This window comes from Seriola lalandi, unplaced genomic scaffold (assembly GCF_002814215.2).
Source record: "Seriola lalandi dorsalis isolate HSWRI2012SDOR001 ecotype SW California unplaced genomic scaffold, Sedor1 jcf7180002054795, whole genome shotgun sequence".
In the NCBI taxonomy this organism is placed as follows: domain Eukaryota; kingdom Metazoa; phylum Chordata; class Actinopteri; order Carangiformes; family Carangidae; genus Seriola; species Seriola lalandi.
Window position 1 is genome coordinate 157,989 of NW_019525348.1, and position 23,598 is coordinate 181,586.

At 40.7% G+C, this 23,598-nt stretch overlaps 1 protein-coding gene across 2 annotated transcripts in view; it reads right to left on the minus strand.

The window, feature by feature from the left end:
- Positions 1-240: 240 nt before the first annotated feature.
- The window catches only part of piezo1 (piezo type mechanosensitive ion channel component 1 (Er blood group)), a 96,596-nt gene continuing 73,238 nt past the window's right edge, over positions 241-23,598 (minus strand). For both annotated transcript variants that reach the window (XM_087179139.1, XM_023425779.2), the window contains exons 28-54: positions 23,098-23,187; positions 22,331-22,413; positions 21,671-21,733; positions 21,472-21,572; positions 20,525-20,669; positions 19,538-19,606; positions 18,782-18,954; positions 18,588-18,697; positions 17,087-17,251; positions 15,666-15,924; positions 14,226-14,414; positions 13,063-13,269; positions 12,723-12,963; positions 10,776-10,923; positions 10,438-10,585; positions 9,885-10,037; positions 9,439-9,500; positions 9,140-9,298; positions 8,837-8,984; positions 8,255-8,443; positions 7,006-7,098; positions 5,931-6,103; positions 5,503-5,625; positions 5,338-5,417; positions 4,320-4,509; positions 4,034-4,175; positions 241-2,587 (exon numbers count right to left, since the gene is read on the minus strand). In XM_087179139.1, the coding sequence (XP_087035265.1) occupies positions 2,459-2,587; positions 4,034-4,175; positions 4,320-4,509; positions 5,338-5,417; positions 5,503-5,625; positions 5,931-6,103; positions 7,006-7,098; positions 8,255-8,443; positions 8,837-8,984; positions 9,140-9,298; positions 9,439-9,500; positions 9,885-10,037; positions 10,438-10,585; positions 10,776-10,923; positions 12,723-12,963; positions 13,063-13,269; positions 14,226-14,414; positions 15,666-15,924; positions 17,087-17,251; positions 18,588-18,697; positions 18,782-18,954; positions 19,538-19,606; positions 20,525-20,669; positions 21,472-21,572; positions 21,671-21,733; positions 22,331-22,413; positions 23,098-23,187 (3,832 nt within the window). In that variant the 3' untranslated portion in view covers positions 241-2,458. The remainder of the gene's footprint in view (positions 2,588-4,033; positions 4,176-4,319; positions 4,510-5,337; positions 5,418-5,502; positions 5,626-5,930; positions 6,104-7,005; positions 7,099-8,254; positions 8,444-8,836; positions 8,985-9,139; positions 9,299-9,438; positions 9,501-9,884; positions 10,038-10,437; positions 10,586-10,775; positions 10,924-12,722; positions 12,964-13,062; positions 13,270-14,225; positions 14,415-15,665; positions 15,925-17,086; positions 17,252-18,587; positions 18,698-18,781; positions 18,955-19,537; positions 19,607-20,524; positions 20,670-21,471; positions 21,573-21,670; positions 21,734-22,330; positions 22,414-23,097; positions 23,188-23,598) is intronic.

Genomic DNA, 23,598 nt, shown 5'->3' on the forward strand with positions numbered 1-23,598 from the left:
TCCAGAGGGTGCTCTCCTCACGTTCACCCTCCCAGTGTGCACATTCCCTGCTCAGCCAGCCCTCGCCACAATCCCTGGCACCACCTGCTTAGCTCCATCACTGGTCCTGGATACCCGCCCTGAACCCCACTCCAGCATCCAGCATCTCTGGCTCCTGTATTTGAGTGCGGTATCAACCATGTTGATGTAATGATTAGCGAGGAAACAGATTCATACACATACCGCTGAGAGCAGCGGCTATTGATACTTAAGACATTAGACCTTTATTTAGAATATGCACCACGTAAATTTGAACACATGTAAACAATACAGGACAACTTTAAGGCCACGATCATTTTATATAGTGTCTTAGTGGTTCATATTCCCAAAATGATTTGCAGTTACACAAATGAAACCAAGAGACACACAATAAAATCTCCTGTAACAACAACCTGCTGGTGTGACAGTCACATATTGTATCAATAACCATATTACTATTGTGTGATAGCACAAAGGGTCACTCTGACTCTAAGCCAACCCTGCTGAGATTTATTTCACATGGTTTGACTTCATACATTGCTGTTCTTTGTCAGACTCTGCATGTGCAGCGTGTCAGATCCACGAAACATCGGCATAGTACAAATATTTGTTATATCAACTTCACAACATCAAATAACTTAGCGTATTTTCTTCAAATGAAAGACTAACAGGCCTGAACAGGAAAATAAAAGAAGACAGTCAGTTCAGATTGATGAGTCCAGCCATCAACTCTTTAACTACTCAATCAATATTCATTCTGTAACCAGCGAACTGTTCGAGGACCAGGGGCCAGTTGCAAACAGCATCTTAAGTTAAGATTCACCTTAAAGTCAAACTTAAAGTTTCCTTAAAATAAAAACTGTTGCAAAAAACACCTTTAAGTCCTCTCTTTAAGGTTTCCTTAAAACGTTCTCTTAAGTATTTAAGCTTTCCTCCTTATCTTGGCCTTATACTTAAGGAATCACTTAAGTCAGTTAAGACCTTAGTGACCAACCTAAGGAAAAAACTTAAGGTACCTCTGATTGTATCTTAACCGCAACATGTCTTAGTTTATGGCGAAGAGGATGAACATCCCAACAAGAGCTTTCCACGATCAGAAGAACCTGATGGACGCTCAACTGATCACTCCTCTTTCCTCAGCTGCCCCCCCCCAGCTCCACAGCAGTTAATGATTGCTCAGTGGTTTTATGCAGAGCGATCATAATCATTGCTGAAGTGTTTCATGTCCATCGATCAGCTGTGTGCCGTGTCATTCATCCAGTGTCTGTTGGATGCAGATCAAATTTACTTTTAAGGACGTCTTTTCTTTTGTCAAAGTTTCGCCTTTTCCTCCTCTGTCTAATTTGGTTTTCTTTGCCCTGACGTTATTCTGTGCAACAACCTTAAGTAATTCAGCTAAGGAGAAATTCAACCTTAAGGTGCTTTGTGCAACTGGCCCGTGGCTTTTGAATGTGGACGACAGTTTTAATTTTACAACACAGAACCAGTACTTTAACCCAAACTGTTTTTGATGGTTAAACTTGACATTCTTTATTCCCCTCAGCACATTTTACCTGGACACATTCAAATCAAACATTTGTCTGAGGGTGTCATGAACAATGAAGAAGCGACCAGTAACTCGATGAGCCGAGCACACAGCACTTTATGTTGTTTGTGTAGTTTTATTGAGATACAGTATGTGTGTATTGTGCATGTGTGTGCGCCCTTCCTCATGTACTGGAATAAAGCTTTTTTAATTGAATTTAATTGAACTCAATTTTTAAAGTGTCGAAAGGCAACCAGCAGGATCTGCATCAGCCTGATCCACAGCTCTCCTACCAGCCTCTCTCAACTGCTACCCCTGAACCTGGGACACGTGGAGGCCTGGAACAAACTCAGAACATCTGTCCAAGTACAAATAACCTGACACGGCTTTTTAAATCTGACCTGGGTTCACGATGTAAAGTCAATTGACCATGGCATCTGCGTGGCATGTTCGTTAATTTTACAAGAATGAATGATTGTAAAAAACATTTCTAAGTTTGATTGACAGCATGTTTTCATACTGGTGCAGTAACTGTAGCTGGTTCAGGATTCAGCCGTTAATCCTCCACCCTGTGTGCTTTAAATGCACAGAGGTCAGGAATGAGATAGCTTTTGTGTTTGACCTTTAACCTCTGACCATTTACAAACACCACTCATTTTGCCTTCCAGGGACATTCTATCCAATCCTGTAGACATCCAGCTGCCTTCAGCCCCACCCACAGTGGGACTGCAGCTCCACTCTCAATAGTCTGTAGTGTAAGGTGTTGGGATGAAAGTGCTCAGGCAGCTGTGAAGAGCAGGAGTCCAGCAGCAGGAGATGTCCTCATGAAGCCTTCCATGAGCTGTCCATCTGGACGTCTTCGCAGTGTGCTTCACATATTCTATTACAGCCAGACACAGTCAGTCAGTCAGTCAGTCAGTATCTGTCCTGGTCTTGGCTGTGGATGTCCCTGGTCCATTTGATCATAGTCTCTGGAGATCGATAAAGGAAGATCAGTTTGGAGTAAAGCTCCTCTTCCAGCTCCAGCTCTCCGGTCTCACGCACCTGAAACACACACAAACTTCAATTTAATACTTCAAAGAAATGATTGTGCAGGACAGCAAACAGCATGGAAACAAGTGTGTTTGTGGATGTATTAAAGAGGGAAAGCAAGTCTATGCTAATGATGAGACCAGGGTAATATTCCAAAAATCTTGGTTCAAGGACACGGAGTCACAGGAGTGCCATAAAAAATAATCAATCTGTAAAAGAATAAGAAAATAAATGTGGAAATATAAGAAGGAATAAATCTTAAAAAAAAAAACGCAAACACTTTTCTTCTATAGCTTTTGCTCTTCCTTGAAGGGCCAAGCTGTCAATCAACTGGCTTCAGACGGGCTCTCCTGCCCAGGCTGAGCAGTCGATTCATACACACATGAATCCAGCAATGATGGGAGCTTTTAACGTGGACAACAGGAAGTAGACACAGTGTGACACCCAGGACACACTGCCTGTGTGTCTGCTGTGTCACTACAGCTCTGTCTTTCTTTCTTGAGTTTGCCTTTGTTTATTCTCGTTCAGAGCAAGACACACACAGAGAAAAAGAGAGAGAGACAGAGAAATACTGCCGTCACCTGTTAAATTATTGACATAATGTAATTAGAACCTACATTGGGTTTCTTCTATGACCATATAGTACAAGCGGCTTCCACCGTCACCACAAACTAAAATGGCTAAAATTATTTTTATTTTATAATTATTTTTTTCATATTCAGGTAGAACTTAGACATTGAAACTATAGTGGAAGGTATCAGTTTTATGTAATGTTAATAGTATGATGTCAATATGACTAGCAGCAGATGGTGTCTCTGTTTATTTTAGCTGGGAACTCGTCACATGTGAAAGATAGGCCAGACAGTGAATCTCTAGATGAAGTGCGAGGTGTGTCTCAGGCAGTATGGCCGCTCTAACCTGTTAACATGGCCAAAATCGCCACACACACACACACACACACACACACACACACACACACACACACACACACACACACACACACACACACACACACACACACACACACACACACACACACACACACACGCAAGACAGGCAGGTGGCGGTTTGAATCAGAGTTGGGGAGGGAACACTGTGCAAATGGCTACTTCCTGTTGCTCGCACCAAAAAGCTCCGACCAAACCTGGATTCATGTGTGCAGGAATCGACTACTCAGCCTGGGCAGGAAAGCCCGCCCAAAGCCAGCTGACTGACAGCTTGGCGCTTCAAGGAAAAGCAAAAGCAATAGGTAAAGGTTTTTTCTTTAAATTATTATTCTTTTATTTATTACTACTTTTATTTCCACATTTATTCTTTTATTTGGCACTCCTATGAATCCGTACAAGGAAAGCTTATTCAAATTTGGATCATTCATTTAACATCTCTGATGTGTGTGTGCACATGAGGACAGTAAATGCATGCACAGTATGTGTGTTAATATGCACACTGCAAACTGACCAGGAAGATGTCCGTGCAGAGCTTGAGGATGCGGTCCACGCAGGGCAGCTCCTCAAACATGATGGAGTGGGAGATCTCACTGAAGAAGCCACGCACAAACTTTCCAATGACTAAGACCACAGACACATACAGACCCATGATCCTGGAGGGAAAAGCATACATATCACAATCAGCAGGTCTAAAAATATCTAATGTGTTTAAGTCTAATTAAGTCTAATTGCAAACATGAATTATTTCCAATGTATTTTGCTGAAGCGTGAAGTGTTTGTGAGTATGTGCTCCTCACCCGTATCCAGCCAGGAAGCCCAGGCTCGGTGGACTGACTTTGTCATTGAATATGATCATGGGTAGAACACCACATGAGGAGGGGGCGCAGCCTGCGATGGCGATGTCCCACCACTCCTGGTTTCTACTTTCATTCAGTGACCTGTCACTCATCAGGGACAGGGTTATGTTCAGGTAACCATTTTCGTTACCTACAAGACAACCAGTAAGCTGTGTTAAAACACACACAGGGACAACAGACAACGATAGCTCTAGTTTGTTGAATGCAGCAGTGTGGCACAGATCGCAGTCTAGCGTCACATCCTGCCCATCGTGTTGCTGTTGTATCAAATTCACTCATTGTTGTTTGGGGCATGCATAGTTTCAGATATGAATACAGCAGCACAGATGTACTGCCAGGAGAAAAGGGTGTCCCTCTGTCAGCTGAATTTACCTTTTTGGACATCCTACCATTCTCATGTTTTCCATGCGTAATAGCGCTCATCATAATGATCCATACCAAATCAAATACCATCACTGTGTCATATTAGCTCAACAGATAACTGCATATTTCAGGGAAATCTTCCAGATGTGGATACAAATGCTAAACTTGGCACAAATCCTCTATGGGTATTACTCTTTAGGTAAAACACATTAGCCACTTGAAAATTCAAGATGGCTGCCATTCATCCAATATGAATGATCCTGGTGTCAGATGTGAGAGGTCAAAGGTGAAATTTAGTACACTGTAAAAAATAAAATGACAGTATATTTCAGAAAAAATATTACTCACAAAGAAAATTATTCACACAAAAGTTTGACAAGTAGCCTAGCGCTAGCAAGTTAGCCTAGCGAACTAATGTCAAGACAAGTGAACAAGTAGACACTAGAAAGTAGCTATTAACTCATGTTGGTGTTTTGGTTGCTCCTTCCATGACCATCAAGTCTGATCATGGAAATTATTCTGCCCGTTCAAATTTCATGCTATGAAAAGAATATTATATTGTGTACATTTTAAAAGTAACTCAGTGACTTCTGACCTTCATACAGCTGACTGACTGGTTTGGCTTCAGCTCCATTGGGGGCACGAATGTAGTTGGGGAACATATTAGGAACATGCCTGGGAAAGAGATAAGATACCATCTTTAAGGTACATCTACTGCATATGTATAAAATAAAACACAAAACCAGAGAGACAAACTTACACAGGTTCAGTGCGATTGCCGACCAGTAGTGAGGCCAAATCCGCTCTGACCGGGTTCCCGGGTTCCAGGTCTATAGAGTATTTGTCAAAGGTGTGTTCCACCGTCCCTCCTTTACCCAGGTCCCTGTCAGAGAGGAGAGACAGATACAATCAGCTTTTAGAGTTTAAACCATTCAAAGATACATCTACAAAAGCGTTTTTCTGAATGATCGAGATCATATCTCAAAATTATGACAAACAGACCAGATTTTTTCTAACTTTATCAGAACTCAATGGAAGCATTCACTGCATTATAGCCTCAGCTGTCATTCGTCACAGTCAGCTGTTCTTTGTCAGCTTTAGCATGTTAACATTAGTTGACTATTGCCCGGTCAGTTTGGTGATAATTATGCATATGTCATTTTGTAGTAAGGAGACCAAAAGTTTTACCTCTGGAAAGTCCAGGCCAGACGTAACGTTAGGTCAGCAGTACTTCCAAGTAGTTCTTTAATGACTTCTTGTCTGCTGGGGGGGCTGATCCTCCATACTGATCCTGAACTACCTTCAATCATGGCCTTCACTATGTCGTCGTAACTGTAGAGCGTGATGAACTGCATGGCAACCTAGATGCACATACACACAAAATCGTGTATAAAAATACGTATCAAAATAAATCAAACTAATCAAAATAAAAAAAGACCAATCAATTGTTGCCTACATATTAAAAAAAAAAGTGATCCACTCCCATCACTACAAAGCCCTGCAGTGCCAAGAGCTGACACCAAGATCACAAACACCTTATGTTCTGCCTCAGGAACAGACAAACCAATTACACATTAAACACAGAGCCACCCAGTGAGCACAGCCCATCAACACGGGCCCATACAAAAAAAAACAGGGCTCCCCAAAGACAGCGCTTCTGTCAGCTGTGCAATGAAGACAGAGTTGAGACAACGCTTCACTTTCTAACAAAATGCACAAAACTCCAGCCAATCAGAGCAAATTATTTCTCAAAATTCAAGTGAAAACATCCTCAATTCAGCCACATGGAAAAACATAAACAAACTGTCAATTTGGAGCTTGGAAGCACATACACACACATACACACACACACACGCACTTCACCTGCAAACAGTTAGAATGTACACTGAAAGCATTTTATTAACATACACAAACACACACAGTGAAAAAAACAAAACTGCTTGTTGTTTGTTTTCACTGCATTAATACTACTGCTATTTTATACAGTCACTGATCTCCATCAGTTGTGGTCAACTACCTGTTATTGCTGCTGTATATATATATATATATATATATAAACTTTGCAAAATATTGTTGATGTTGTTAGTATTAATATCTTTTGTTATCACCTCTTTTTTCCGTCTTGTTTTTGTCCTGTGCAGTCGGTTTTTACTACGATGGTGTCATTAAAGCCTGATAATTGTTAACAGTTACTACAGCACAAAGACAGATAGTAACAGAACATTCAGACCGATACAAAAGTCAAACTGGAATCAGGACTCACCGCATTGTTTCCAAACTTTTTGGTGAGTTGGTCATATTCCTCCTCCGTGAAAGGCTTGATGGACTGCTGCTGCACACTCATGGTAAACAGGGGCTGAATATACACACAGACACACAAAGGATTATTCACGCTTTACCAACTGTGTCATTTGGGTTTTATATTTGTAAACATTTTCCGTTTGTCATCAACAATACAACAGTACAGTACAGTACAGTACAGTACAGTACAGTACAGTACAGTACAGATACAGTATCGCTGAATTCATTTCTGTGAATAAAATCATTGCATACTGACATCTGGCATATGTATGGAAGCTGAGAAAAGCCATACTTGCAAATATTTTTTTAACCCGTTATTGGGATAATAGGATAATTATTCCGCTATCTTGAGAAAACAAAGCTCTGTTATCCATTACAGATAACAGGATAATTATTCCGTTAACTCCAGATCATTTCTTGTTAGCAAACGCATAAAAAAACTCGGGCTAAAAAAATATTTGACCTTTCTCTGCTTCCGTAGACATGCACACTAACCCTACTTCTATGAGCCCCAGCAGAGCTCTCTAATGATAATCTTACTATCAATAGGGATTTCCCACCTTGTATGTGTACCTGTGTACTTGTCAGATGATCAGAACAAAAACTGCCCCAACTCATATTACAGGACTGACTGATCATTCTGTAAAAGGGGATTCCACAAGGTTCAATACTACTCCTGTGTTGTTTGTAATTTTTAAATTAACAATATTACATCCTCCATAACAAACTGTAACATACATCTTTATGTTGATGACACAGTTCTGTATTGCTCTGCTAATACTTCACGCTCACGCCTTTGACAAATTGCAAGATGCAGCATTTAATTTGAAATTAGTCCTGACTAATATATGACTAAAGACATACTTTTATATACCACACTTCAAGTTTATAACGCTGGCTTTCTGTAGTCTTCATTCACTGGGATAAACTAAATTAAACTTGAAATGAAACATTGAAATGTATCACCTGCCAGCTTTAATGTCTTTCACACAATATACTGACACTCTATTAATTCAAAACACTACAATGATTATATAATATTTAAAATGATCAGTGCTTACTTCATCTCTCTAAGCAGTTTTATCAATACCCAGACAGCAGTTTTGGAAGTTGTTTGTCAAATGATATTAAATGCAGCTACTCTGTCGTATGGCTGTAGAATAGTTTTTATACACTGTAAAAAAAAAACTACTGTACAAAATGTTAATTACCTCGTATCCTCCCAGCTTGACAGTCACTGTGACATCAATGGGGTGGTTGACCACACCCACCACTGATCTGACCAGTGAAATGAAGAGCAGGGGAAACCAGATGATGCAAATCAAGAAGAAGATGATGAGTCCACCCATGCCATATTTCACTATCTTCTTCTTCTTCTGCCCTTTAGGCTGCGGGTATTTCTGAGGAAAGAAAATATTATTTTGAGAGATAATAAATATGTTTTTAGTTGTTTTTTTTAATAAAGAGTGTTCAGTATTTTCTTTTTTGCTGCCCATAATTCAGAGGAAACTGGCACAAACCCTCCCGCCGCCACGACGTGGTGGTGATCATAGCATATGGTACCAGTAGCACAGCAGATAACTGCATATTTCAGAGAAATCTTTCAAATGTGGACACAAATGCTCAACTTGGCACATCCTCCTGGGGTATTACTCGAAAATCCATATATATATAATATACTGTCAGTCTAATATTTTGGCCACCTGTTTCCACTGCTGTACATTGTGGCAGTTACTGCTTTTCCCTCAGAAGAAGATATCTGGTCTGCTGTCACATCACATGGGCTCACATACCTTCTCTGTCTCACGGCTGCATTTAATGATGAAGATGTTGGCATAAATGTCTTCCACACACATCCAGTTTGATAGAGACAGAGTTGTGTCAGTCCAAACCCAGTCCATCACTGCCCGCAGCTCCACCAGGAACGGCACCAGACGGAACCTGCACACACACATATGTATAACATATACATGCACAATAGATATATATTTGTATATATATGTGTGTGTGTGTGTGTGTGTGTGTGTGTGTGCAATGAATGAAACAAATCTGTAATTCCAGCACAAATAGCTGCAGATTTGCTTTGTTGTCCGTACCCTTGGAAGAGAAACAGGTTGAGGTGGTTGTATTTCTTGGTGAGAAAGTTGCCGAGGATACGAGTGGGATATCCACAGCGGATCTGATAGGCCGACAGGCCGAAGTAAATACACTTGACAAAGTACCAGAGCTGGGCCACAAAGTTCTGATTGAACATCCTAAAGGGGGAAAGGGGGAGGCGAGGAAGATTAAAACTAATTAAATCAAATTTTCAACAGTATTCTGAAGACTCAACTCATACTATATATATACATACTATAAGAATGATACATTTGTACAAGACAGGATTGAACTTTACCTTTCAGTGACACCAGGGAGGATGAAGAACATCCACAGGTGGATCCCAAACACAAGGATCACCTGAAGGGAAGAAGCAGAAGGAGGAGAGGAAGGGTGTGAGGAAAGAAAAAAACAAAAATGAAGAGCAAGACAACTCTAAACATGTTACAAATAAATGTTGCAGGCCACTCTGGGCCTTTCCAAAAGTCACCTAATTTTCTCCTGTAGCATCAGTTCCCCATTTGTGATGTTGCAGTTGAATCTTTTCAGGAAGTAAATTTGAAAGGAATGCTCAAACACATCCAAGAAAATCCACTCACTGAAGTCTGATATAATTTGTAATGGTGAATGAGGGAACAAAAGAAAACCACTGACACAGAGTCAGTCCTCCTCCTCCTGACTTCTTCAATATTTTAAAGATATGGAACCACACAGACGCTAATAATCTGAAAAAGTAGAATGAACCTGGAAGATGAGTTTTCCCAGGACGGCCTTGCGCAGATACAGGGCTCTGTCGATGATCATGGTGCTGAACTGGATGAGCAGCATCACCAGGAAGGCCTCGGGGACCTGGTCCTCTGACAGGGTGGAGGCTATATCAGCTGCTGCACTGTGTTTCTGAAGGAGAGGTCAGGAGGGATTTTCTCTATTAACTCTAACTTTGTTTTAAACATGAAATGTCTTCTTGGTCAGTGATCACAATTCCACCATATCACTGACAGTAAAAAAATTTGACAGTTGACAAGAGGGAAAATAACATTGTTTATTTGATGATCAACAGCACCAGCCAGACAATGTGGCTTTTAAAGTTTAATGTGATTTAGGAATTTGCTTATGCATAATGCATAATATTGTGTAATACTACAGTGTTTATACACAATTTTAATAGCATGTCAGGTTTTTGCAGACGACCTCATGTCAGTTTAGTTTTAATTCAATTTGATTTCTTCTCATTGTAGTTTCAGTGTGTAATAATGGATAAATAATCACAAAAACACAACTTCCATCCATCCCTCACCCCAAAAGCCCAAAAGCCAAAGATGACGATGATGAAGTCGATGACGTCAGTCAGGAACATGAGAGCATAGACATCAGTGGCAGCCTGATACTCAGCGTGGAGAATGTCCCCGAAGAAGCCCTGAGCTGGTCTGTAAACACTCTGAATGCTGCAGAGAAAAACAGCTGCATCAAACCACAACATTACACTGAACACATTTATTCTCATATTGCAACTAAATTATTCATACTAATCTCAAGCTTTTTATAGAATAAATGATTGGTTATATGGTCGGCAACCTGGGAAGTATTTTGATAAATGTAACTGTGGTCACATCACAGCATCTCTACCGCGCTCACCCCGAGACGAAGATGTGTTTTATCTTGTGTCCCAGAGCCAGCAGTCGCTGACTGGCTGCCTCCCTCCTCTTGCCTTTCTGCTTCCTGCTCACTGGTTCTTTACTGGGGTCTGTGGTCTCAGCTGTGGCCTCCACTGGAGCAGGTAGACCTAGAACCAAAGAGGGATAAAACAGAATTAGCACCCAATAGAAATAAAAAGAAAAGTTTTTTCCTGAAACATATTTTCTCTTTGTCACACACGCTATATCAGTGTCGGGACAGTGATGACCAAGATTAAGAAAAAATACCAGAGTGGAGCTGCAACTTATAATGACAGCATGTTGCCATTGTTAACTGCAGGAATCCTGCCTGTGTACCAACAACAGACAGCTCCCTGTTCCTGCCTCATTTCTCTCAAAAGTCTTTTCAGAGGTTGTGATACATGCTGCCCCACGACTGAACAGGACAACATGTCATAGAGCCTGTAAGCCTTCACTGTTTAAAATATGTTTGAGACTATTGTTATTGATTAGCTCTTTTTTATCCTAATGACAGCTTTCACCTGTGAAGATATTAGTTGAGTCACTTTAGGTATTTGGTACTGAAGAAACATCTCCTCCTTCCCAGTGACAGTCTTCAAAGCCCAAGCTTCTAGTGCACTATAGAGTTCTTCATCAGCTGGAAGGGTATTACACCAGGAAGCCTCCCTTGTGATATGTATCGCTACCAACACTAAACTATAGTTTAAATAGTTAGTGATAGAGAGACTGCGGATAAAGGCTATATGTTTCTACATGCTCAAAATGGCCGCGCAGGGTGAGGTAAAAAGCCTGCTACCATAGAGATGGGCAATACATGATGATTCATCGTAAAAATTCTCATGATTCTTCACACAAACAGTGTAGTAGTTGTGTGAGGAATGAAAAAAGGAGAGCTTGAAAGAGAGAAGTTTGAACCCTGCCTACTTTCACTGCACCACACATCCAGCCAAGCAATAGTCTGTTTCAGAAAATTTACAGACTTAGTCTGAAGAATACTGAGGCGTTAGAGGAGCCATTTGAAATGATGTGTGCAAATCTTAAGGATGTCAAAGACCCTGTTCAGACCTGCAATAACATGCGTCTTCAGTGATCCAGTCACAAGTGGTCAGTTCTCAGTTCATCATTTCACACCTGGATTTAAAATGCCTCTCGACTGACCCCTTGTGATCGGGTCTCACTTCCTGCTTCATATGCAAATAAACAGGTATGTGTTGTTGTTTTTTAGCCAATTGACAGACAGGTCCATTGTCAATGTGTTTGTGTGCGTGTGCGTGTGTGTGTGTGTGTGTGTGTGTGTGTGTGTGTGAGTGAGTCAGTGAGTGAGTGAGGGAGAGAGCGCGAAAGAGAGAGAGAGAGACAGCGAGAGAGAGAGAGAGGTTCAGAGGGGTTGAGTGACTCATTGCTCTGCTGACAGCTCTACAGTGAAATCAGGTTTTATCCATTTGAAATAGTCAAATATTTTGGGTTCATTATAAACTGTGTCAGGACTAATCAGACTGTGGCAGAGGACGTCACTGGAGTAGTTGGTTCCTTCAGGGTGACCCAGGACACATTCATGTCCACACTGCTGAAAGAATGTGGACACATGTGGTCCAGACCTCCTCTGAATGTGGTCAGAGTGATCGGATCTCAAATGTGTCCTCAATGCGTCTTTGGTGTGTTCACACCTGAACTTAGAGCTGATCACTGGTGATCAGATCACCAGAGACGGATTTTAATACCAGGTCGGAACAGGTCTGAACAGGTCTGAACTTGTCTGAACTGGTCTGAACTGGTCTGAACAGGTCCACAGAGTGTCTTTTTGTATCAGGCAGGATGAGTGAGAATGGACCTTAATAACACAGATATTTTGACTTGTAACAAATGCTGTTAGTGTTAATGTTATGAGTCATACCTCAACCATCACATTCCACACACAAACACAAACCTTTGCTGCTCTGTTGTTTGGGCTGTTTAGATTTCCTGCGGAAGCGGATGCTGCTGCTTTTCTTTGGGACTTCCTCTATCACCTGCTCATCGTGTCCCTCTAATATATCCTCCCTCGGCCCGCTGGAAGGATTCAATGTGTCCTGTTCATCATTTGACCCAGTGGGGGTTGGTTCAGGTGTTGGAGGTTGTGGGATAGCAGCAGCAGAGCTGGCGCTCGGTTGAGCATGGTCCACATTATCCTACAGTGAGAAACAATGGATTTAAAAACTACAAAACTGCATGATGAACACATTCTGTCAAAGTGGTTATTGATAGGACAGTAACCAATAGCAACCAACCTTTTCAAGCTGGTCCAGTTCAGTCTTTTCCAGGTTGTCCAGGGTGGATGTTGAGCTTACTCTGCCCTCCTCCTCCTCCTCTCCTCCTGCTCCCTCCTGCCTCTTTCCATCTTCATCTCCTTCTCTAGTTTTTCCTTCATCCTTACAACTTTCTGATGAGGGGCTCTGCTCCTCCAGGGGGCCCTCGTGGTCCCACAGACCATAACGCTAAGCACACACACACACACACACAGTGGACACACACATGTGTAAAGCAAAGCTGAAGTCTGTCTAAAGTGAAATACTTCAGGGGGATTGTCCTTCAGCATCACTTAAGGGTAATAGCTAACATTGGCATTGACAGCTGTTAACTTACCAGTGTTGACAAGAGCTTCAACCATTGTTGAAGAAAAATGTTATAACACGCGCTTGGAGCAGAGCTGCTTCTTCAGCGATACAGTGACTCGGGATTGGCAAGTGACAAGACGGTCCAACTAAGCCAGAGCTAGCTGGTTAGCATACTAACTTCAGTACAAGAAAAGAAGTTATCAATATATGCAAAACAAGAGGGTTGCTTTACACCGCTCGAAACAACTCTTGTTAAAGAAAGGAATGAAGTTTGACGCTGATCTTGCAAAGTTTCTTCTAGGCAGGTGAGTAAACAGCTGATAATGCTAACATTAGCTATGTAGTAAGAGCAATACGCCTTCTGAGAAACACTGGACGGAGATTGGACGGACAGAGATGAGTATCGAAATGTGAGTGACGAGACAGTCCGACCGGGCTGGAGCTAGCTGGTTAGCATGCTAACTCTAATCAAAGAAAAGACGTGACCATAATAGAAGCAAAACAAGAGTCAAAATGGCGTTGCTTCCCACCTCTGGAGAAAGCTCTTGGCGAGTAAAGAAATAAGGGAGTAAAGAGTGTTTGGTGTTGGACAATGTTTCTTCTAGACTGGTAAGCTAACCATGCTAACCAAGCTAAACATTGCTAATGTTGGCTATGTAGCTATAGCACAAAATCATATCTGCTTCAATTATCATTGTGCAGTTATCATAAACTGCATACTGGAATTCAAAGCTTGAAAGTGAACGACTACTCAAATGTCCAATGGCCAGTGGAAGTTGGCCAACTATGCTGTCATACCACAAGTTCTGTAACCATCACTGTAAATACCAACTGACCATGAGCAGGGATCTGTGGAAGAACAGAGCCAGCAGCTGAAGAAGATCATATCTGATGTAGTTGTCAGTCTTCTCCAGGCCCATGATGCGAGGCGGGAAGAAAGGCTTGTCTTCATTCAGAGTCATCTCATACACACTGTTCCAGGGAAAGAATCCAAACTGGAAAAGGTATTTCACCACCACCATCACCTGGAAAGAGGCAGAACATCACAACATATAACCAGGAAGGAGGCAGGAAAGGTGGATCACTTGGTAGAGTTCAGTCCTTACTGGAGTGGGCCTGGGTTCGAATCCAACCAAGGCCTTTTTGCTGCATGTCATCCCCCATCTCTCTCTTTCCCACTCTCTCTTATACAAACACAATGTCCCTAACACAATAAAGGCAGAAATGCCCCAAAAAAGAACTTTTGAAAAAGGGCAACAGTCCACATGCCCCATCAGATTTCAGATATGTGAACTATTATTCAGGCCTGTATTATATGTATTATACCACTTCTCTTACTGTAATTCAGTTATTGGATTATAGTTGTGAGAGATCTCCAAATCTAATGTATGGTTGAATCTGAAGCAAAGGGCCATGGTACGGACACAGAACCTCCCAGTCCATCATCAGGGTGTGCGCGGAGAAGGTTTTCAAAGCTATTCAAGCATTGTAGGAGCAAGGGATATATTTGGGTTGCATGCCTGTAACTCAATCACCTGTGGTAGTTGTGTGTGCGCCTGTGTGTGTGTGTGTCACTGGGGTGAAGCAGTAATGATTATGTCGGCTGTGGCTTAGGAGGTAGAACAAGACTAATCAGAAGGTTGGTGGTTAGATAGTTCAGGTTATTTAACATGGGTTTGTATGAGGTACTTATCCAAAGTCACTGCATTACCTGTAGTGGACTTGATTTGGAGTGCTCGTCCTTCTTTTGCCTTAAAACAGCCCTTTCCTTTGGCACTACATTTTCTCAACTGTTGAACTTCCATATTCCTACGAATAAAGGCAATGATATTGTTTTTCTTCTGGACTTAAATAAGGTTTTTTCTACCGTCCCCAGCAACAGCAGTCCTTTACTGAGCTTTAGTGCCGGTGCTCTATAGATAAGTACCTCACACAACCCAACGCCAAATAACCTGAACTATCACTTTAAGTCTGCCTTTCATCATGCCATATCAGATCTCTATGAATACAATTAGTATAACTTGTTATTGAAATGATTGTATTGTCAGTGTTGTATTGTAAAAGCAAAACATTAAGGTTATGGAGCATGGAACTAAAACAATGAGCTGACAGAGGCTTCAAATCTCCATAGAACTGTTTGTTGATATCACACACAGCACATTATTCAGAGTCAGAATCACAAAACAAGCAGCTAAAAGAGAATAAATATAGTGTGTGTGTGTGTGTGTGTGTGTGTGTGTGTGTGTGTGTGTGTGTGTGCCTCTCAGTGTTCATACCTCTGTGTAGACTATAGCAGTCATCCAAAACCTCTTTGTTGGTCTTGGAACAGCCAACATAGCCCAAAGGAACACCAGTATGGGAAGGACCAGTGATATCACAGAGGCACTGACCACATTGTTTAACACAATGATGAAATAGCAGACCAGCTCGGAGTTTGCTGCCAGCAAGTTGTACATGGCAAACAGCAGTTTCAGCAGACGGTTCTGGTTAACATAGAACTCTCTGCTCTGCTCCAGCTCCTCTATGAAGACCTGCCTGCAGAGACAGAAGGGAGAATCACAACCCTCATCACCAAGCTTTCAATATATGATAGAACCAATAGCCAGAGCTGGGAAATAAATTATAGTTAGTATAGTGATATCCTTTAACACATTTATGACTCAACCATTCCCTTTGATGGTATTACTGCTTCTATGGCATTTAATTAGTTTCAAAACCACAGACTGTAAATAAAGATGGACGTAGCCTCTGTGACATCACCCACAGGTTTCTGAAGAGCGGTTTTGAAGCTCAGAGTGAGCTGCTCCACCATTTCCATCTTGGCAGTGTCTGACTCCGCCCCTAACTCCCAGCTAATCCAGAAATGGAAGGGTGTGTATGGAGTGTGTATTATTAATTATTGTGAATGTACCTGCAGCTTGGTTCATGTACTTCACTCCTCACATTTCAATCTGTATGAAGGACATTACTTTCAGTTTCATTCATGACTTATCCTGACACTGACCTCAGTCACTGCAGGTGTCCCTCAAAAAGCCATTTGAAGCAGTCACAGCTGGCCAAAATAACCTCACACCGATGGCTTCACAATCAAATTCGTCCCCACAACCACAGCAAGACATGTATACACACGTACATGCCCTTACAGAAGTTGATCTACAATACTATACCACTATATCCCCATATAGTCGATAGCTTCCTTAGCTACCTTTTTGAGACTCTTATTTTGAAAGTGTCTGTGCTTCTGTGTTTGGCAGTACAATTTGCATAAGGTTTTGTACAACAGAGCCAATAATTCCATTTTACCATGTTAAGACTTTTATTTTGAAGGTTAATCCAAATTGTGGAGATGGTGTTTGAGTGTTTCTGTCAATATATAAGTGTACGTGCGTGTGCGTGCGTGTGTGTGTGTATGTGTATGTCTAAAGTCAACTTTTGAGTAGGGACTTGTGAGTGTTGAGCTGCTTGTCCCAATCCCGTGTTCACGCCACCTCATCTGTGTGTGTGGAGCAGAGGACGGATAGTTTTCTGCTCACGGATGTGTTCTGTTCTTGTGTCACATGCACAAACATGGTTTTTATGTGCACAAATTTTGACACTAATTAAACGCCTTATACTGCTAAACGCAAAGCACATAGAGAACAAGGTGGTGAAGTGAAACCAGTGTAACTGTGGATTATTTTTGGTGTTCAGTATCTACCTGTCTCCTAGCAGCTCACTGGCTGTCCTGGAGTGTCTGTGTTGTTTGGACGTCTCTGGGACCAGCTCCATGCTGCTGGATGCGGGTTCGGGACTCAAGAGATTCTCAGTGCTGTTGAGCCTTGGCCTGGGGGTACTCCGGCCTCTGCTATCCACCTCCAGGCAGCTGAGAGAGTGATTCAAACACACAGACATTAAGACTGAGAAATTGAAGGTGGAAATGGATATGTATACAGAAATGTATTATCTAGAGCAAGATTTTAAAGATAGGCTTTAATTATATCTAATCTGCTCCTCTGCCACCCTATGAAACAAGTTACTTTGAAAGCATCACTTTACAAGCTACCAGTTACTCAATTTCCCCAATGTCTAAGATGTTAAGATGAGGTGTTCCTCAAGGTTCTTTTCTTTGCCCCCTTATGTTCTCAATTTACATGCTGCCACCTGGCTAGATTATCATGAAGCATGTGTCTTATATTTTTTTTTGCTGATGACATCAAGTTATATATTCCTGTAAAGCCCACAGATCCTAGCAGCCTTGTGACTCTTACCTCTCAAATATAAAATCCTGGGTGTCTTAAAACCCTCTCAAACTTGACAATGATAAAAATGAAGTAATTCTGTTTGTCCACTCAAAATCATCAGCTCTCTCAGTGCAAATCTTGGTGACCTCTCTAATTATATTAAGCCAGCTGCTAGGAATTTCATCAACATAAACATATAGTTTCATCTTCATCTTTTTGCATTATGTTGATATATGATATGTTTTTATTTATGCTGTTCTGCTCTTTATATATATATATTATTATATTCTATAAAAATAAAAGTTATTATTATTATTATTATCATTATTATTATTATTATTATTATTATAAGGGAGAGAAAGCTGGTTTGGTTAACTAAATTCTACTATAGTTAAAACTACTTGAAAAAAAAATCAGATTGACAATGTACAACATTTTTAATAAAATATCATACAAAGTCATGAGCCAGTTTATTGCAAAAAGTGCTAGTCAAAGGGGGTTTAGTTAAAGAAAGAGAAGCAATGGTACAATAAAATAAAAAAATATATTATTTTGCCTTTACGGCCCAAAAACGTTTGTAGTTTCAGTAGTTAACTACACATAAATGGCAAAAAAAATCTAAATTTAACTATTTGAATCACTGTGCACAGATGAATGTAGTTGAACTACCAGCAAGTTACTGCAAAATGTAGTTAAAATACTAGTTTAATTACATGTTGTTCAGTACTCCCCTACAGTGGAAACAGGTGGGTCTTAGAGCCTTACTGGTGGTGACACAAATTTTAGTGTGTTGCTCAAAGAAAAGGTCAAACAGAGAGGATTCATCCAATACAAACATGCCCGGTATATTTCAGTACATCTCCTACAAAGACAGTAATCCTTCCAGGGTGTGGAAGCACATTCACAGCATGGTGTGTTCTGCAATTTGTGGTAGGCAAACAGAAGACACAAGGGACAAACACCCTTCTTCACACTCACCTGTATCTGGTGGTATTTTCTGCATCTGTCTCATCCAAACACGTCTCCAGTGTGGGACTCTCACTGCCCTGAGACACCTGGTCATCTGTGGAGTCTGCTGCTGTTTGATGCTGCCAATCAGAAGGAAACACACACAAGTTAGAGTGTGTGTTGGTGTGTGTGTGTGTGTGTTTGTGTGTGTGTATTGTTTTTACCTGCTGTATCTTGTGTATGATCGAGTAGCGTTCATTGCACAGGACTGTAGATGTCTCTCTGTACTGTTTAGTCAGAAGATTAAGCCACTGAGTCAGTCCGTCCACCATGGCCAAAACTATAGCCCATAAGAAACGCAAGATATCCAAGATCCTCTGAACCATCTCACCGTGACCTGTAGGTGGGGGTGGGGAGGAAGCAGGAGATATAGTAAAGGTAGCAAACTGTAGATTCAGCAGATTCCTCACAAAATGTCCTCTATGTATATATTTCGTATATTTTGAAAATACTGGCTTCTGTGTGCTTTTACAGAAGATTATGATGTCACTGTGACGTTGACCTTTGGTTATAAAATGTCCTCACTTAATTTTATCTTTATAGACATTTGAGTTAAACTGTGTCATAGTTAGTGAATGAATTTGTAAGTTATGACCAAAAACATGTTTTGTGAGGACACAGTGTGACAGAAGTGAGCAATGAAGTTCCCTCTGGACATTCTTGATATATTGCATTCACAAGAATGAGAGGTCACTGTGACCTTTGACCACCAAAATGTGATCAGTTTATCCATGAGTCCAAGTCAATGTTTGTGCTAAATCTAAACAAATTTCCTTACGGTAGCCTTGAGATATCATGTTCAAGAGGCTAAAACTGTGTTTTGTGAGGTCACCGCAACCTTGACCTTTTATATCATGATTCCTAATTGAGTTATACACTATTTAGTAACATGATGAGTAGACACAGCAGCATGAACCTACCAGACTCCTGCTCTTCCTCCACCTCCTCCTGAACGACAGGGTCCTCAAACACATCATTGTCGCTACAACCTACACACACACACACCAACACACACACGCACACACAAAAAACAGCATTTCCATCACATCAGATGACATTACATTGACTTGCATTACATTCACCCTAACGTTGACAATAACCCCTGCTTGCATAAATGAGTCTGGGTGTCATGTGACCCTAAAACATCAGTAAGTACATACATAAGTAGTAAATATAGTGAATGTATCTGTAGTTATTGACTGGGTTCACGCCAGCCATGACGCTCGTCAGCATGTCGACTAGTAAGTCATTATTATATTCATATGTATACTCGTATTCATGGGTCAGACCACACCCATCTTCAAACCTTCATTTTGACCTCCACTACACACCTCTAAAGTTGGATATGTATCTTGCAGGTTGTGAGTCGCAGAGACAAATATCTGTCCACAGACAGACACACAGACAGACAGACAGACAGACAGACAGACAGACACAGACACACAGACAGACACACAGACACACAGACACACAGACAGACACACAGACAGACAGACACACAGACAGACACACAGACACACAGACACACAGACAGACATATAAACACCTGCTTTGCTCAAAACTTCACAGTTCCCTCTACAGCAGGTGTGTCTCAGACCACATTCTGTCATGACAGGCAACAGGCAGGTGATTTACTCTAATAAATGATGAACTTGAGAACATTTAGTGGGTGTGGTCATTAATTAAATGACCAGTAAATAAGCTTGAATTGAATAACTGATGCAACCTGTGAAAGAACAAATCACTGCCTCACAAGTTAGAAGAAAGACTGAAGGAAGAGTTACATGCTCTCCACCTGACCTGACCATAACACTGAATACTACAGCCACAGTTTCTCCCCTCCACTTTACTCTCTCATTGTGTCTTCGCATCTGCTCTGGCAGGAAATGGATGTAAGAATATCTGACCTATTAAAGGTAAAGCCTCCTGTTGTGCATCCACCCCTCCTTCTCTCTCTTTCTCTTTTCTCTCAATCCTCCTCGACTGTCGCTGGTGTCTCTGACGTTCTCTAAGAGCTGTTTTCACATTGGTCACCCACGCCTGGTACGCCAGCTGAGGAGGGAAACAAAAAATCAGCAACACAATAAACATACTGTATGTAGTGCAGCAGGTTACTGCAATAAACTTTAAAGATTTCAAGATGGCCACCATTTCTGACACAGGAAACATATTTTACCACAGAATTTTACCCACAGGACAGATTGAAATGATTTTGTAATGTAAACCTGTTTTAGACTATGAGGAAGTCAAATTCACAACTCTCACATTTCCTCAGAGCTTTATTTGTGCAGTGTCTAATATGTAATGTGAAAAAGCATAAAATACAATGTATTTACAAACCATTTATTATGAATGATGAACCAAAAATTCTGTAAAAGTCGACAGTTTTTCTTGTTTACTTTAACATTAGCTCACTAGGCTAACTCTAGGCTAGGTAACTCTTTTTTGTGAGTAATATTTTTGCTGAAATATACTTTCATTTCATTTTTCACAGTGTACTGAATTTCTCCTTCTACGCTGTTAAAAGAGAAATAGCAAAGGGGGATTTGTTTCAAGTTTAGTATTTGTATCCACATTTTGAAGATTTCCCTGTTGAACTATTGTAAATTAGAGTTTCAACACTGCATGCCAAACACAGCAAAACAACTGTTACTATATGCATTATATGAAATGAGTCATTAGTTTAAAATCATATTTTGTTTACTGCAGCATAGATCTGGTATTGGTCACAAACTACATTATAGCTGATGAGTAAACTATGACTTTGCATGCATGATGACAAATTTATTAATAAAACACCCCTATAGAAAATCGGTACAGATTTACTATATAGTGAATGACTTGTGTGTCTGACCTGAAAGGCGGTCTGTTTCTGAGGCTTCTGTTCTTCAGACTGCAGCTCCTCTTCATCCTCACTGTCTGATTCAAACAGGTAGTACTCTCCTGAATGGAGCACTGTGAGCGGGAAAATATCACATATCACAACCTCCTTCACCTCACTGTATGGAGATCATCAGAAGTCTTACTTCACTCTTCCAGTCTGTTTGTCATACCTGTAGCGTGGTCCAGCCATGGCTGGTACCACTTCTTCCTGGACTTCTTGTCTGTCTCAGTCTCTGGAAGGAAACAAGGGAAAGTTTGGGTTGGAGGAATGTCAGACTTTTACTTATAACAGGATTTAAAACACGCTGGAGCTAATGTCACTAGTCATCTTTATGGAAACATGAATATACAGATTACATTCAGATACTCAGCAGTTTTCATGGAATATTGTTTTGGATTTTTTTCATGGATTCATGCAGCTAAACAAAAAAAAATGTATTAAGAGTAAAATGTTCTCCAGTAACAATGAGTGGTACTCTTTGTTTTATTCTATTCTTACTTATTTACAGGATTCCAGATCAGCTGGAGAAAGAATGAAGGAATGAAATGTGAAATGTGAAGGAAAGACAGGCAAACAGCGCAGGGAGGAAGAAAAAAAAAGATGGACAGACAAGAATATAAGATACAGAAAAGAAAAATATTATTCTACAAAGTGACTACAGTCATAAAAAAGTGCAATATTCCCTCTGAAACCCTGTGGACAGACCGAGTGACTGACATGAACCCGTTCAAACCCCTGAAAACATGGCTGTTATTGGCAGGCCCATGTGGGAATGGCAGGGCTGGAGTTAGCTGAATGTTAGTTTATCATTAATTATTAATAGTCCTACCAGCAGCCTGACTCTCGCTGGAGTCTTCGCTTGTTTTGTGTCCGTCTCTGTACTTCTGCTGCTTGGAGCGAATTCTCTGCATCCTGAGAGAGAAGAGCGCAGGAGGAGGAGGACGAGGAGGAAGAAGGATGTTACCAGGTCATAATGTTTACTGCGAGCTAATGTAACTCTATGTTTCCAGGATCGACCTGTTGGGTTGTTGCTGTTACATTTAGCTTCCAGATTCAGCCCACACATTTCATTTGGTGGGGATCCTCTGATTCGGTGGTATTTTTGGATTTTCAAATCTCAAACTAGAACATTTGTGATTTTGTTAATTACACTAGTTCATTAACAGTGGACTTGCTTTTAAAGACTTTGAAGCTAGAAAAAACAGGTGTGCAACAATGTGTATATACTGACATCCAGTGGTCATTTTACAGACTCACACATGTTTTGTAAGAACAGATAGTTAAGACCAGTATCTTTAAAGTGGCTGAAAGAAACTACAAATATAAACCAAAATATTAAACTTGAAATTTAATAATGATAAGGGCAGAAAATGCAACCTATCCTATTTGTGGTGCAAATTATTTTTGCACATTCGGCCACATTTATGTTTATTCTGATACAGACTATGTGTCCAAAATTGCTATGAGCTAGTACTGAAGGCTTTTCATCCAGCTTTATATTTCTACTTGTTCTTTGCAGTACTGTTATAATACTGCACCTCCTGTAAGTATGTATGTATGTATGTATCTATCTGTCTGTCTACTGTGAACACTTACGATCTCTTGAGCTGTGACAGAGACTTCTTCTCTGTTTGCTGGTGGAACTTAATGTTCTTCACGATACTGGCTCTGAAGAGCTCAAACCCCCTGGAAGGAAGAAACAGTCGTCAATGCATTTATGAGCAAAATATTTCAATGAACAAATTAACTGTGTGTAATTAATTATAGAAGACTGTACATTTGGGGTCTTCTTCCACATCTGAGTCTATCAAAGGGGCCAATACCTGAACCTGATCTAACAGCAGCTAATTACCAGATGATGATATGTTACTGAGTATTAAGTGACCCAAGTAGTTTTAATGTGGCATTTAACTAACTCTGTGAAACCAGCTGGCTTTATATGAAATTCCTTATTCAAGTGTCATTTTATTTGCATATTTTTAGCTAATTAGAATCAGTTCTTCACCTTCACACTAGTGTGTCAATAAGGCCACATTAGATCTATTTTCATTTGATGTTGGTAATTATTAAAACATGAAAACTTGTGTGCATAGTTTT